This window comes from Pyrgilauda ruficollis, unplaced genomic scaffold, assembly GCF_017590135.1.
Source record: "Pyrgilauda ruficollis isolate IOZ18807 unplaced genomic scaffold, ASM1759013v1 scaffold116, whole genome shotgun sequence".
Taxonomy (NCBI): domain Eukaryota; kingdom Metazoa; phylum Chordata; class Aves; order Passeriformes; family Passeridae; genus Pyrgilauda; species Pyrgilauda ruficollis.
Genome location: NW_024509877.1, coordinates 811398 through 829027, shown reverse-complemented (window position 1 = coordinate 829027; position 17630 = coordinate 811398). Strand labels below are relative to the sequence as shown.

Sequence of the window (17630 nt, the reverse complement as noted above, 5' to 3'; positions counted from 1 at the left end):
GCTGGAGTTCCTGAAGATGTAGAACTCACTGTCCTAGAGAAGTATCTTTTCACCAAGTACCTTCCGAGTGATGTAACTGAAAAACTCACCACGTTGGCTAGCTCTGACTTCTGAAAACTTCTAAAGTAAAAAACTCCACATCTCATTATCTGACAGCATTTAACAAGATGTATAAAAAATAGCATCTTTAAAAATACAAGAAAACCTATAACAAATATTTTTATTTTCTAGGTACACAATCCACATTTTCTAGGTACAAAATCAATGACATTTCTTTGAAAAAAAAAACACAAAAAACCAAACCTAAAAGCTCAGAAATGGCACATTTCCAAAAGGGGTTTAAATTTCATAAAAATGAAATGTCAGAGAATAATTTGGTTAGTAAATACATTGCTGTCCAATACATCTGCAAGCAAAGGCTGTATCAATGTTATCAAGGAGCTTTGCAGAAGACTTAGCCCTTTCTAGAGTTACTTTTCTGAGATTTGGTAGACCTTCAGTTGGCCTCAACAAATAGAAGGAAAAATCAGTTTCAGAATTTAACAGTTGAAGTGATGGTCTACAATTCCTTGGGAATGTGCCTTGTCACAAACCATCATGGGTGCTGCTTGAGGGACAAGGAAGACTACTGTCAACTTTATCTTCCTGACTATTGTCAACTTTTCTGTAGTCTATGAGGCTCATAAAATAGAAACAAAGCTCATATGTGAGCACATAGGGACTTCACATGCACTTCCTGGTGGGAGGGAATCACCAGTGTAAGACACCAGTTCATAACATTTCATGTGGCCCTTGAGAATTTTCCACATTTACTGGAAGTATAGCTTCAGTGAACAGAGGTTGCTTGGACACCTAAATTCATTATTGCCGACTTAAAAGGGAAGGTTTATAAAGGGATTTCTGGAGGAAAACATTTGTAGGTCCCATTAAAGCCAGGAAAAGAAAAATCTGAGACTAATAAAACTTCTTCCTTTTCAGAGGAGTCCTCCCATATGATGAACTATAGAGTAACTATAGAGTCTATTTTCTGATTAAATCTTCTGGTAAAATCTTCTTATAAAGATCTGTAGGCTATAGATAAGTGGATATAAACTATGCTAGCTCCAAGGGTATATAAGTTGTAATAAATCCTGCACAGCATCAAAATAAAGGTGCCCTAATCCCATTTGTTCCTTTTTTTTTTTTTTTTTTTTTTTCCCACTTTCATATTCTTTAAATTCAATACTAAGCACAGGTCACCCAGACTTGCATTCCACCTGCATCAGCTCATCAGCTCATGAAATCCATCCTGAGGTTTGTTATTTAGTTTGTTATTTATACATTCATGTACTCAAATAAGTAGTAACGTATTCAAAGTATCATGAAACCTTGGTCTTGAGCAGGCTTAATCAAGATTTGAATACCCAATTAATTTAACATTATTCGAAGGAGGCTGGTATAATTTACTTGCAATACTATAGTATGGTAAATTCAAAAATTTCTGCTACTGCTAATCAAGTTACATTGATATACTAATAATTAATAAGAGCAGAGGAAAAGGAACTCAACAGTAAGAACAGACACAACAAATTCTCCATAAAGGTAGTGTCAGAGGTTCCAGCAATAGGAAGATGAATCTCAGCACTTCTCACTACTTAAAAGTAATGTCAGCCTTTACCATCAGACAGTGGTAACAAAGCCTAGTGCTGTCCTCAGCAACCTCTGCTTGAACATTTTCTCCAAGGGCCTTACAAAATTTAAATGCTTATTCCATCACCACTAGCTGCTAGACACAGAAAACTAACAAAATCTGCTGAAAAATCAATCCACTGATCACAGACTGTTGATGCACATCTCCAAAATATCTGCCCAGTAAAAAAAACCACATCCACACAGACTAATACAGAGCAGGCAATGCTTATTCCTGTTGTTTTTCCCAAACATGCACCCTTCATCCCCAGAAATACAGGACCCACACAGTTATTAAAACCTGCCATTTTATATGCTTTATGCCACTCCTACCTACCCTCTCACAAACATCAGTAGATCCAATCCAGGTATCTCAGACTATATCCATTCTGTTTCAAGGATGCAGAGAAAGCAAGTAAGGAGACAGAAACTCAACAGCTCATCTGGGTGAAAGAAATCCTGCAGCAACTTAAGAGAACACTTCTGCTAGGTAAGTGGTTTGGGGAAAGTTGGGATAAGGAGTTCAAAGCAGCCCTTTTGTCAGATATATGAACTCACCATTCTTCCCTACTCCTGGTTTGTCTATTGTTTTTTTCTGGTTTTGTTTTGTTTGGGATTTTTTTTTGTTTGTTTTGTGTTTCATTTTTGGGTTTTTTTTAAAGTATGTAGTGTTACACTGGCTTTTCAGTAAAAGGAAAGAATTGATGATGTTGCCAATCTTTTAATTTTCTTCCCCTTGGCCCCTCAGGCCTCAGTTCCCTTTAAAATTTGAGCCCAGGAAAATCTTGCAAAAATTGCTCCTAACTTCCTTCTGATGTGATTATAAGTCACAAACACAAAAAGGTAGTCAAAGATTGTTAGCAGGGAGAATGGCAAGCAATCTATAAGTGTCTCTTCTATCCCGTGCTGTAAAGCAGATCTGGATGCTTTCTTTAAATCTCAAGGCATTAACATTGCTTCATAGCCATTCTGCCAGTTTCATTAATTGCACTTCTATTCCAATCATTTCATAAGCGGACTGTACTTATAATCTGGCTATTTATCCTAATGTTTGATGTTTCTGAGTCACATAAATACATTATGTTTGAATGCAGAGAAGTACTTTGCATGACAAATTTGAGATTTCTGCCGGAAATGTTTGACTGAAATTTATTTTTGCTATCCGTAGGGAATAAGCCTCTGCATTATTTGATTGTTATTCACATTTTGGTAATCGCATTACGAACCTCTACAAAGAAATGAAATGGCAATGTGCCTTTTTTTTCCCTCTAAGAGCAAATGTCTCCCTCCCCCTTCCAGATGCACAGACCTTGAAAAGGCATTAGAAAATTAAAAAGCCAACAGAAATAAAATAACGTATCTATGCTTGAATATTCATTAAAATACGACACTGCTTAGTCACTGCTTGCCATTTGGATGATGTAGGGTGCTTAGGCAAGCTTAATGAAACAATGGGAATTCAGTCTTGTTTTTACAGGGTGGGTGGGGACTTCAGTGGACAGATTCCTAATGGTGCTCAGCTGTACTAATTCCATTAATATTTTTAGGCCATAAATCACCTTACATCAGTTGGTGATCTGACTTTATGCTGTAAATAAGACTTCAGCGAAATAGTAATAGATCTCATTTCTGGGCATTATTCAGATCCATCCTGATATTTCTCATTCTCTCCAGCAGCTGCTCTATCTACAATGCTTTATACTAAAGTGCACATGTTTTGTCTAATGGAGTTTTTTGCCCTTGATGTTGTTTGCCCTTTGTTACTGTGGTATTACATATGCTCTACTCTCCCGGAAACTTCTAGCAGCTCCCACACTGGCAAAAAATTTACCACACTTTATCTCATTCTGTCTATCCATTATCAAACATCACAAGCACAAGAAAGGATGACAAAAAAACATCATTGGGTACTAAAACCCATGAGCCAAATTTATTTCTTGTTTCACCTCACAAATTGCAGCAGTCTGTTAATAGCGTCCCCCACTGCTTTTAGATTTTATGAGCATCAAATCACAGCAAGTTTTTTTCTCTGGAATTTGATGAAAAAAACCAACAAAAAAAATAGAACAAACAAAATAATGCTGCCTCTACTCTTACGCTTTTTAACATCAATTTTATGATTGGAATGTACTTCCTGCCCCTTAGCCTCCTTTGTTCTGTTATACTGCCCTGAAACTCCTACTGCCTGTGCTTCCACCAGCTAACCAGCAGGAAACATCATCTTCTGTACTTGGAAAAAACAGAAAGACAAGTTGTGGTGGAATGGAGACCCAGAAGAACACACAACCTCTCACCCCAAGCACAGCTGCTCTGCTGAACCAGATGTGCCTGTGCTCAGGGTGAAGAGGAAGGAACTGCAGAACACCACGGGCACGTTTTCAAGCAGTGACCCGGCACCTCAGGCTCAGCCCTACCACAGGACGGCACGTGGCAGACGTAGGTCCTTGTAAGACATCACCTTGCAATAGTGTCTCACACAGTTGTACAGAAATAAGGGGGAGGACTTAGGGTTTTATTTTATTTATACACATAAAATAGTGAGAGAGAAATATAAGACAAATTATAATTATATCCTTTTTTCAATTTGATAACTTTCTGTGCTGGATGCAGCCATTGGCCTGATGCTTTTATCCCCCGATTAGCTGACAAGAGATGCTCTTCCTCAGCTGTCTCCAACCACAACTCAGGAAGCCAGCCACATACCCTTCTCACAATGCCTTATGCTAAACATACAGCATGACTTGAGATCTTTCATGTTGGACAGTGAAACAATTTGGAGACCAGTCAAAGCCAGTCCTTTGAAAATCGCCACTTATATTTTAGTTGGTTGCAATGTAAAAGATAAAACAGTTCCAAATCACACACAATACACACACACAAAATTACCTATATAGAACTGCTATTTTACAGGAGCAAAAATCTCAGAACATAATGAACAAGTTATGATTTCTTCTCAAAATCTCATGATGTGGGGTCAAATCATGCACCCCTTAATGGGGTTGCTCAAGTTACAGTGAGGCTGATTCAACCTTTTGCATTGTCAGTATGGGATGGATGTACAGACATATTTAGTTTGCTTAGCTGATACTTCTTGAGAAGGGTAAGAATTCCTTCCAGACTTGCTACCAATGCAATGTCCACTAGTCATGTAGTGTGTCTTAATGCCAAAGACAGTTAAGTGGCTTAGTAATTTAATGGAAGTGATTAATAGAAACATGTCAACTCATTTAATTAAGTAATCATTATCTTCACATTATGTTTCTCACAATTAAACTTGCACAATCCAAACATCCATTGCATGTGGATGCATTACCCACATCAAGAAAAAGATATTCTGGAGTTTGAACTTCATTGTTTTCCTTAATAATTGGATGTACCCAGCATTTTGACTGCCCAGATCAACACTGCCTTTTGGCTAGCTCAAGGCCCTCTCATCGATCTTTTGCACACATGGTAAATTATTCAGACAACAGCAGCTTGCAGACCCCAAATCCTTTTAATGTTATTGTTCTTATTGAATCAAGTGGCATTGGAACAATTGGATTGTCCTCATAGTTTCTTTTCCTGTTTCTACCCCCTGCTTCTTGAACACTGGTCTAATTCTGCTGGTGACTTTCTTCTAAGAATAGCAAATGCCCTGTAGAACAGCAAGAACAGGAAGCATTATGGGAATGCTTCAAATATGGCAAACACTATGAAACCAAAGATATGCAGGAAAACACAGAGATTTGTGTTCTGCTAAACAGGGTTTTAAGTCCATACAGGCTTCCACTGTATGCCACTGATTATTTTAGTCTCCATTCATTTGAGCACTCATTTGTGCTGCTGCTTATTGCTGAGCACCCTCCAATTCAGTGGATGTTCTTGTGTGGTGAGGCAATCAGGACTGCATCACACATTTTAGATTATAAGAAACATCTGATTTATAGGGTGGCACTTAAGTATTTTCCACATTTTTCTCTAAGACAGTCCATGGAACTTCTGTTCTCCACCTATACTATGTTAATATAAAATTACCAGAGGTCTCTGCTGCCTTTGGACCTTACTCATATTTTTTAGGTACTATTGACATAAAATTCAAGCCTATGCTTTGCAGCCTCTTTCAGCCTACACAGGACACTGGTTACAGAAAACAAGACAGAAGTGGCAAACTCTGGCACCCACAGCCCTAACAAGGACTGTGAATTCAAGCATTCAGCTGTAGGGTTTTGTGATTTTTATTTGTGGAGACAGAGGTGGGTGAAATTTCAGTTGGTAGGTTGGGCTGCCACCTGCCTGAGCTCAGAGTAGGTACACTGACTATTCAGCCTGTAGACATCAACTCTGGCCAAGATTTGGGGGGGAGGTTGGTGGGGGGAGTGTGTCTGGAAACAGAAATCTCTTAATCATTTAATCAGCAGTGATGATGGTGAATTAGCAGATTGTGCAAACCAGAGCCTAAGTAAAATCTGAGTTTCATGTCTCTCTAGAAGACCTTATTTGTCTGAAAATAAAAATAAAAAGTAGATATTATCACACAAGACAATAAAAACAATGGAGAAGAAAGAAATTACAACAAAAATTTAATTATATTTGTTCCAATTGAAACTGCGTTGAAAAAACAGTTGAAGACATCTCCATTAACAGACGTGATACCATTTCCAAAACCCTACAAAAACAGCAACAACGAAACTTCCACTAATGTCAAGAGTGAAAAAGGGAAAAATAAAAGTAAAAAATTTTAAAAAGGTGCCTGGAAGCACCCTGAAAAGGCACTGGCCTGTTGTTTTCAGTTGCCTTGTATAACAATTTTTGGTATATTTCAGAAAGCAAATTACCCACCCTTGGGCCCTGACCCTCTACTAATTAGAAGCTGAGTTTCACAACTTAACATATAGCCACAAGAAGGAAAAGAAATAATTTTTGTGATTATGTGAACTGAACTATATTGAAAAAAAACCCCTTTCAAGGCAGACTTCCACCTCCCTCCCAAAACAGGCTCAAACACAAATGTGTGAGCACCCAACCTACCCCGATGTCTACTCATTCACCTAGAATCAATTTTCTCAAATTTGTCTTTATACATTATAGAAGGAAGATCATACCACTGTAGAGTGTTGCCAAAATTTATGAAAACTTTTTTTATAAATAAAACCAGCTCAATAATTCTGATCCCCAGCCTCACTCTCTAAATTCTGGGATAAAGTTCTTTTAAGGTGTGAACTAGCCATGTCCAAGGAGTGAAATGACCTCAATTGTTATGGGTCTGTACTCTGAAGATGTCTGTCAAACCCACCTGTAGATAACATCTTTTCAAGCAACATCTCCAAAGATTTAGGGATAGCTGGCATCAACTACCATGTCTCTACTAACATCCATAAACTATGGCAGTTTATATCATAGAATCATAGAACCATTAATGTTGAAAAAAAGTCTTCAAGGCTAAGTCCAACCATTAACCCATCACTGCCAAATTCACCACCAAACCACGTCCCTAAGCACCACACCTAAGCCTTTGTTGAATACTTCCAGGAACAGTGATTCCAAAACTTCCCTAAGCAGCCTGTTGAAATGCTTGAACATCATGACTGAAATAGAGAGTTGTGCTGCTGGACACTCAGAAGCAAATAGATTTTTTTTTTCCTTAAAGGTTTTGTCAGTGTAGTTATGGTAGCAAAGTCCTCCTAACATAAAGATGGTTCACACCCCCTCCTGTGACAATACTCAACTTAGTTTACTTGGGGAAACAACTAAGAAAAGGAGAAAGGAGGGAAAAACATCCGAAAATATTTTCCCAGCTACTACAGAATTGCCACAATTGCAATTAAAGCAGCTTACAAATGGAGATTCTTGGCCCAGTAAAGTGTTCCTTTCATGGAAATTAGGATGTGGATGAAAATGGGGGAATAGGGGGCATGATATGGATGAGCAGATGTGTGGATCTCAAATCTGGTATTAGGCAGGTACACATGGAGTCCTGAAAGCATAACAGAGCTAAAATTGCATTACAAATGCATATAAACTTAGAGTAATATAAAATTAATTATTGTAGGATTGTAGCACACAAACATCCAAAGCAGGTTCACCAGGATGAGTAGGTTCAGAGAATAGGGACATTTTACTTGAATAAAGCAAATCTGAAAAAATTCACTTATCTGAGCACCTCAGATAAGACCTTTAAATACATTTTATCAGTAGTGATTGTGAGAAAATGTACCTACTCCAGCTGGAATCATGAGATGCTACTTAGTGTCTTGAATGCACAGGTTACCCAAAAAGGCAAAGGCTAATTTTGAAATATTAAAGACCTTTTGTTGGGGCCATTTAATCAATCATCTGTGTCTTTTCCGTTCTGCTTTTGCACCTCTGCAAGGCTATGCCTGCCCCAAGGTATGTGAGTGTCTCCTGGGGGGATAGCAAGGCTGGACTGTAGAAGCTGCCAGATGCATTCCCAGGAGTTCCCTGAGGGTCTAAGCCCAACGGGGACTTGCTGGTAGCTCTGTGTAGCTTTGTGTGAGTCTTGCTCCACCCTGACAGTCTCTAAGTGTTTAAACCACAACTAGAGCAGGTAGCGCACAAGAGCTGAACCCTTATCTAGAATGGCTCTATTGAGAGCCATCAACAACTGGGCAAAGGTGACAGCTGAGGCAGATCTTTATTGAAAAAATAAACTGTGAGTGTGGAGCAAGCATTAGACATGAAACCAGTCCCTGTAGGCAAAACAGCTCTCCCAGTTATACCCTGTGGTTTCCTTCTTTCCATTTTATATTGACTGAATCAAAATCAGCGCAGACTGACGACAATTGTTATGTGATTTACAATTAGTCCTGTTCATCTATAATGGATCATAAACTCCTTTTCTCTGATATGCACATCTCTCCTAAAAAAAGCTTGCTTGTTCAACGGGAAGTAACATTAGCAAGAAAATAGGAAAATTTTATTTTGCCATTATTGATTTTGTATCTGTTGATACACTACTTAACATTTTTTCCCAAATAATAAATTTAATACTGCAGCACATCCAAAAGCTTCAAAGTAGCCATTTCTATATTAGCAGGTGTTTCCTTCAGAGATGTAAGAAATGGCATTGTAGGACCTGAGGAGGAGAATGCCAGTTAACAATTTGCCAGTAGATGTCTCTGCTAAACACACTGAAGGGAAAATACTCAGTTTGCAACTCCAGTGAAATGCAAGTGGAAGTTTGCATACTTCAGCTGAAGAGCAGGGTAGGACCAACTAGGTCATTAGTCCTTTTTGAAGACTGCTTTTACACAGTCACAATAAAAATGGCATTTGCTTAAAACTCAGTGACTTCCAACTAAGTTAAATATTGAATTTGTCTCCTGATATTATCTCACTGAGTAAGGCGACTCAAGAAAAGCTAAGTTTATGCATTAACATTCTTGACAGAGATAAAAAGTGTAGAGTCTTCTGGAAAAATATTTTTTTATCATTTAAATCCTAACTTTGTGAAAACAAGAAGTTCTTCCTACTTCCAACAGAGAACTTCTCTATTAAATATTTTTGCCTCAAACTAAAAAAAAAAAACCATTACATGGAAAAAATAAATTTTAGTTTTAGGCTGAAATAGTGCAATGCATGGTAGAATAATTATGTCCCTGATGGAAAACATTCAGAGGGTCTCATATCTTCTTTACATCTATATGTTATTTGGCAATGGTCTTATTTGCAAAAGCAGAGCTTCTAAGCAAAGAAACTAAGATTAGTTTCTCATAATTGGCACTTGCCGTTAACATACAGCATGATTTTCTGATTAATAATGAAAAAAAAAAACTCAAAAGGCACAGATCAGCTGGAAAAGCATCTGCTTAAAATACACACACATAATTAGGAGAGGACGTCAAACAGACTTGATTACATATTTCATGGGTATGTGTCAAAGACTGTAAAGCATTTGACTTAACCCCAGGGTGACTTCAAGAGGATTTACTCTGTCTAGTGTTTGTGATTAGCACCATATAATCTGGATCTGCTGAACAAGTGGAGTTTTACATGATATGCAAATTTCATTTCGCTTTAATTTAGACCCTTTAGATTTAGCATAAAATCTCTGTGTTGCATGAAGCGCTGAAACAGCTGGATCCAGTTAGCTGGGAAATTAAAAATGTACTAAAAGAAATAAGGTAATCCTTGCCATGGTAGCCAGCACACACTAGAGTGGGACCCTGAGACCTCTGAGGGATGGCTGAAGGGAGCACCAGTAACATCAGCCAGACCATTTCCACAAACACCAAAACACTGATCCTTCTCTAGTCCCAGTGTGCTCTAGTTTTTCATAAAACTGAATTATTTCACCACCATGTCAAGGTTTATTTTCCAGGTGCATGTTAGTAAGAAAATCGTTCACCTTATCAGTAAAAGAATGTTTTCTAGCACTCACTAGATAACATTTTATTTCCTTGTTAGTATATCAAGATGCGGCAAAAAATAATTAGCAATATATTACCCTGTTTAAAATGAAATGGAATTAATTTATTTGTAATTTAATTTGCCATTCCCTTCTAGGTTTTAGTTGGAACTATACGGAGACAATTCTTGAATATCTCATATGCATGTTTTAAGAATACAGCTGAACAAGACTTTTTTTCCCCATTTCAAAAGGGTATTCTAAGAATAACAAGGTCCCTCGCCTAATCTATCACTTGAGGCACCAAAAAATTCTTTGGAAGATCTGCACCCAAGTCTAAAAACTGTCACTTCTCCTTTGAAAAAGATGGTTTCATAGGACTTTATCTCTTAGCAGTGATAATGACAACTTTGTAATGAAAATCACAAGTCCTTCAGGTCCTAACTCTATCTGACACAGAAAATGATCTTGGGAAAAAGTTATTACAGACAGAAAGTACTTCTTATCCAAGCTATCCTTTGGCCATATGTAGGCAATGCTGCATCATTGCACTGCAATGAGTAGATCTGTTTCATTACACTTGACTGCTGCTAATATTCCTATGGCTTTTCTTGAAGACTTGGTCTTATTGTCTCTCAGTGGGGGGTACAGCAATTTCTCCTGCTTTATTTCCTGGAAGTGATGGATTTCACCATGCTACCTTAGGCAGAATTGGGAACAGATTTTGTATCTACGGTATAAAAAGTAGCCCCCATCTATCAATCCAAACTTGCCTTCCAAACATATTGTATGTGCTTGGCTGTACTTCCAGGTAGTTGCACAAGACTGCCTCACCTCCTTGCTCATTTTATAATACTGCCTCTGTAATTGTTTTAATTTCATCCATAGCCATTAGTAAATGCACGCTCACTTAAGCCTGTTCTTCCTAATAAATTAACCACAGTCCCAAGAATGGCTTCTTTTGATGCAAAAGAACCAGCTGAGCTTTCTTTCCTCCTAATCTGCTATAACCAGACATTTGAAAATTAAAACCACCACAGACTTCTGATGTATGCACACTTTCTTCATATAAGACATCTTTTTTTTTACCATAACAGGCACATTTGCACCATGGAGACAGAATTTTTTTTTTCTTTTGCAGGATAGTTTGCTGTCAGACTGTGAGCCTTTCCCCCTCAGAGAAAGCAACATCTACCTGAATAAACCCGGATTTGAAGCATGAAATATACGTTGGAAATCAGAAATCACTCCTAGAGTAATGGACAGATAAAGGTTTCCCAAATACAAAACCTCCCCTCAGGGTTCTTCCAGAACATTTCCTGCTATGCTTTACTGGTTTATTTCAGCCACAGGAAATGTAGAACCTGCCCTGCTCAAAAGAAGCTGCAGATCTGAGGGAAGCAAAAAAAATCCCAAAACACTATTTCCACCTTAACTAATCTGGTAGTTCAGCTTTCTAGTCCCAAAGGGATCATTAGCAGAAAAGTTATATAAAATTAAAGAAATGCCCTATACCACACTAAGCTCATCATTTAAGCTCCTTTAATAGACAAAGAAAAGAGCTGATATTGCTGGCTTTAACTCCTCTCATTCTAAATTTAAAAAAATTCAGAGGGATCAGGCTGGTGAAGTCACTGTCTGTTCCACTGATTTCAGTGAGACTCAAAATATTAGCTAAGACCTCAGTGTTGACAGCAAGATAAGGTAAATGCCATCCAGAGGTTAAATGCAGATCTGAAAACATATTTGGTTACCTAACTCCCTGCTCCCCTCTTAAAGATTACTATTTATGTGATTTCATAAATATCACGTAAATTTTGTGGCCAAGGAAAGGAACTCAAGTATCCCAATTCCTCGCCTATCTCCCAGCCATTATACCAGACTTTTCACGGCCCCATTGACTTCAATGGAAGCATTCAGCAGTGTCCACACAGATGAAACACAAGCAAAAGTCCTCACAGTGAAACCTAATCTCATATTGCAAATCTAAAAGGGAACAAGTGCAGGTGATTTCTCTGTAGAGGTTCTGACTCATCAGTAGGCCATGGCTTAGTTTTACAGCAACCATCTGATGCAAAGGAGGAAACCTGACTTTGTTATTATAATATCACATGTAGAAAGAACGTTATACACACTTGCAAAATATTTAGACTGTATAGTTGGTATTCACATTAGTGAACCCCAAATCCATTAAAACTATGAATGAAAGCAGCACTGAGGATGAAAGCAGTAAAATACACAAGCAACGTGGTCCAGGTTTAGGTGATGTGACCGGACAAGATTAGGATGAAGCCGCAAACTCTACACAAAAGAAATCCCAGAAATCCATGACAATCTTATTTAGAACATCTTTTTTTCTGGCCCCTGAACTGGATGATTTATATAACCTTGAGTGTTTGAACACAACACACCTGTGCAGTACCATTACATGCAGGCTGCCAAACATCCCATCACTGACTGCAACCACACCTTGATAAAGCAGAGCAAAACACAACTAAAGTTCCAAAGAGCAAGTTAAAAATTAAGTTACCGTCACAATTTAACATCCTGCACTACATTTTGCTTTGGCTGTTTTGTTGTACAATTGTCTTTATGAAAGCCAAAATAACCTTTATTCTGTAACAACCAATCAAGCATCTGGTGAATTAGAAGCAACTTTCAATTCATCATCCTTAGGAGACTTAGTCTGCATTTTAAAATTTCTTCCCATACACATTATATTTTCTTCTGAAGTGAATGAATGTTTTCTGAACAGACATTATAATCAAAGTAAACCTTATAACAATAACGCACAAATGATGTGACTTAGTTTCATTTTTAAAGCAGATGAAAATTTACTAATAAAAATACATACCATAAACCATAAGTTTAAAAATCTTATCGATGTAAGACCTCTGGGAATGGTTTAAATGCACAAGCACATCATTATGAAATTCTGGCAGGAAATATGCCTTGTTCTAAATGGTAGTTGAGACAGGTCAAGGATGTATTCTGATGATATCAGAGTAGGAAACTGATCTGTATGTTTCACAACACTGACTAACATCAAAACTCTGAGTTACTTTCCATTAGTGATTTTCTTCCCTATCTTCAATAATTACACCAGAATAATCCAGATAGAGCACATCCCTAAAGAACTTTAGCACTGCTTTTATTACACATTAGGACACGATTAATAACAACAACACTTTGTTTATTTTGCTTGTTTCTACTCTAGTATATTTCCAACCCAGAATGAGAATCATTGTTTGTGTTTGGGGAGTGCAAAGCAAGTGCTCCAGTAGATACAGCAAAGTGAGATTCAAAAGTGATTCACATTTGACAGTGCATTTTGCCACTGAAAACTCTGACAGTTGAAGTGGAAGAAATATGTATAAAGAAGCTTAAAACAAATCAGCAGTCCTTCTGGATCACAAAGTCCTTCTACAGCATGCAATGGCTTTGTTGTATACACCCAAGTGCTAATAATCTCTGTTCAAAAGGAATACTGTGCCTTTGACAGAAATTAAATAATCTGCAAAACTCCATGTTGTCAATGACATTCAGGGGAGAAAAGGATGGTGAGAGGAAATGGCAACTGCAAATCCCTGAATCTCTTGTTGCATCAGTTGTGCCAGGAACCTTCAATGCCTACACAAATTGAAGAGCAGAGCCCCCAAAACCTTTGTTTCACAGCCAGCACAGAAGAGCCAAGAGACCTGATATGGCTAAGCCACCCTTCACATCAGCTTTGAAAAGCTGACACATAAAAATGCATTTTATGATGGGAAAAATCCAAACATGACTGTAGTTGGGCTACATTTTACTATTGTCTTTAAGTGGCTTGTTTCATTTCCCTTCTGTATGATTAAATTGTAATTAACAAAAACACGTTACATGGAAATTTTTCTACTTACATGCATATACATGTAAGCATAATCACAAAGGTTTTAGCATGAACATGTTGCAAGGTCCTACTTATCTGGAATAAGAGCTCAATTCATCTTTGTTCATGGAAAATGGTCTAGGACCAGCCCAACTTTGCAGAAAATTCTTGGATCATGTGGTGATTAAAATCCTTTACAGAATTCCATTTTTTCTTCCACTATGGATTTCTCCAATCTCTTATATCTGTAAAGAGGCAGTGCTGGCAGTTCTGGCTTTTCAATGTGGCACTCCAGAATTTGACCAGAGACTACTGAAGTACCTAGACTATACCAGCAGCGCTGAAGTTTTAAAATTACAGTATTTGTCAAAACCATTTTTTATTTAATTTTTCAATTTTCTCCTCTCCAATATAGGTTTCTTCTTGTTTACTCTTTCAGTCAATGTTTTCCCATCTTTCTACATTTTAGCACTGTGGGAAAAAATGTTTTTAAATTTTTAAAATATAAATATTCCTAAATTTTTGATTTTCATTCTTTATAAAAGAATTGTAAGTATGAAAATTTGAGCCAGTTCATATTTTGGACAACTGAAAGATCTCAACACTATTTTTTCATGCCTCTCTTCTACCATGTCATCCACTGATACTCACTTTATTCAGTTTCAGGGCTGAGTGTTCCCCTCAGTTTAGTATTAAGAGATTTTTCAATTGTTTAGCTAAAATAGGTACGAATAACAGGTTAAGATGGATGAAAAATGCAACAGAAGAGGTGCTATCATAAAATCTCACATTCATGGCAGGCAATGCTCCACATTAAACCAAAGCCCTCTTTACAAGTGAACATGTTTTTTTAAGATTGCACATATTTGAGAAGCATTCTGTACTACAAGAACATATACTAAAGGCTCGTTACTGATCCCTGGTCTCCATGTTGAGCAACATAAAATAAAACATCCTTACTTGTTGGGCTTAGTCAGACTATTGATGTGGATGAAAACTGCTATTGATTTCCACATGAACTAGACCTGAAGCTTCTAACAGAATACTGCTCACAGAAGCCTTGCACTGGGAGAAGAAGAAATCAGAGCCCTTCAGATAAATCATGACAATAAACCTCCACAGACCACTAGCTGAAATTATACTAACCTGAAAAGTACATAGCCAATGTCTCTTTGGACTCAGGCGTCTTTTACATCATGATGTACTTTATGACTTTATATAGGAAATCGAAGAGTGCACTGGAGAAGGGAGGTTCAGACATTACGCATTGAGTAATGCATGTACCTGATCAAGAAACCCATTTCAGGAACATCCTTTGCTAACCTGGCACATTCTACATGTAGAAACATACCATGGTACATCTGCACAGCCTGTGGTGCAAGCCTCCCTGGCCAGGTGTCATCTCCTGCCCTGTTCAGGAGAGTCCCTGACCCATGGCAGCAAACACAGAGAGACTGTGCTTTTGGGGTGCTGAGCCAGACAAGCAGCAGTCTATCCCAGAGGGAATGTGCCTTCTCACGACACATGAGTATCACCCTTCACACACAGCTTCTGGCTTGAAGATCAGCTTGAAGTTTTATTTGGGACTTCAGTTTTAGCTACACATCAAGGGCTTCAAAGGTTGATTGAAACAGTCAGAGTTACTCAGCTACTTTCTAGTGTTACTTTCCTATTGCATCTTTGTGAGTGTGAGGCAAATGAGATGTACTCAAATCTTGCATATCCAGAACAGTCTGGACCCTTTTTTTCCTTTCAAACCAGGCCCCAATAATCCAACAGGGAGCATGCGAACAAGCCAGTTACACTGAAGTCTCATCTTCACAATGATGAACATAGATAGTAAAACTAGAAAGAAAAATTAAGCCAGAGCCATAAGAAATATGATCAGACCTGTGCCCTGAGCATAAATCCAGAAATGCAGTCTTCAGTATTAGAGCTATATTAACTGACCTGTGAGTTTTTCCAGAACATCAAATCCATGTTTCAGAGCAATGATATCAAGAAAAGAGACTGTACCATCTTCAAACCTAAAGAATGAAATAAATGAGCACAGTAAATACAACATGCAGCTATGGTACAGATTTTAAATCTATTTTAGTAGTTACTATTTTTATATTCAGTGAATCCAACTTGCAGCATGGGAACTCTTCCTTTAGGGATTCACCTCCCAGTCTTCTAGTGTCCTGTGGCAGAAAAATATGTTCTTCAAAGCAACAGAGGTTCATATAAACAGTTGCTTGCACATAGAAAGATAGAATTTTCTTCTACATAGAGTAACTATGTACTAACCTACATTAAAGTAATGGTTAACAGTTATATGTCACGAGCTAATGGCACAATCCTAAGTTACCTTCTGAAAATTTAGGGAATAGGTGAGAAGACAGGTGGAGACTTGTGTCCATTCCCCCACCCCCAATGTAATTACACAGTTGAGTTAGAAGGCTCCAGTAATCCGGTGCAAAGAGGAATCAGACAAAGAGATCACTAACAAATCTCCCTCTGTGTGCCTTTCCTGGAAATTAATTTTTAACTGATCTGCAACAAGAGCATTATACAAGGATGGGGGGAGCGGTGCATCCCCTACCATAATCTTTTAAAGGAAACACCAAACAGAAGCAAAACCACTGGATTTTATGAACTACTGCAGCCATTCCCATAGTTCAAGAGGAGAAAGTGAAGCTCCAAGGTGAGAATGTACTCAGGAAGTGATGCACAAAAGTATTCAAAGGACCAGAAGGGACACCAGGAAAGCATCAAAATGTTTCATTTAGGCTTTGTGGGCACCACAGTCCACAAGAAGTTTTAAGGAGAAATCATTAATTTTGCTTCACCCCAAAGAAGAATGCAGAATAATGCAACTGATGCAGTCAGAACTCTACAGAATTCAATACTTTGCAAGGCTGAACCTGGGGTCACAGCAAGTCTCTCATGAAGGAGCTATGCCCCAAACTGTAACAATTACTGCTGGAAATGAACCCACCCCAAATCTCATGGTTCTAGTTTAAAATTAAACTCCAACCATGAGGATGAGACATCCAGAGGGACCTGGTGTTCCTTGGATCTTTCTCAGAAAGATCAGATGATATCTACATTGAAGAATTAGTGGACAAGGTGGAACATAAGACACACTCTCTTGGGCAAAAATACTTTAAATACATGTTTTTCACCAGAAAATAGAGGATTACTGTAGCTATGATATTTTATTAAAAATCCTTTCCTAGGATTTTTCCCTCCTGAGAACTGAGGGCCTCAGGAAAGAAATGTAAACAATAACTATCTTCTGCTGTGGAATGCAACAGGTGCATCTTCCATTGGTCCATGTGGATTGTTTTCCATTGATGACCAATCACAGCCACCTGTGCCAAGGCTGTCAGCAGTCACAAGCTTTTTGTTATGCATTCTATTCTATTCCTGTTCTTTGTAGCCTTCTGATTATCTTTTCTCTCTGTTCTTTTAGTACAGTTTTAATGTAGTATTTTAGTATAATACATAAGATAATAAATCAGCCTTCTGAGAAAATGGAGTCAAGCCTCATGTCTCCACACATGGGGTGTTCGCCTCAACAGATTACATTTTTTTTCCTGGGTGCATAATTTTTCAAAATGCATGTTAAAACCTCTTGGTGCCACAAGTATGTCTTGTGAAAAGGCTCAAATTTTAAAAATGTCATATATAAAATGCTTTTATTTTAATAAAATAAACATCTATAGAATAATATAATAGCTCTCACTTCTGTCATAACTTTTTTTC

The 17630-nt window shown here is 37.8% G+C and overlaps 1 protein-coding gene across 1 annotated transcript in view; it reads right to left on the bottom strand.

Annotated features, from left to right (window-relative positions):
• MOCOS (molybdenum cofactor sulfurase) overlaps positions 1 to 17630 on the bottom strand; it is a 210792-nt gene that overhangs the window by 72310 nt on the left and 120852 nt on the right. Inside the window, exon 5 of the mRNA XM_041483181.1 lies at positions 15831 to 15907. Within this exon, the coding sequence (XP_041339115.1) occupies positions 15831 to 15907 (77 nt within the window). The remainder of the gene's footprint in view (positions 1 to 15830; positions 15908 to 17630) is intronic.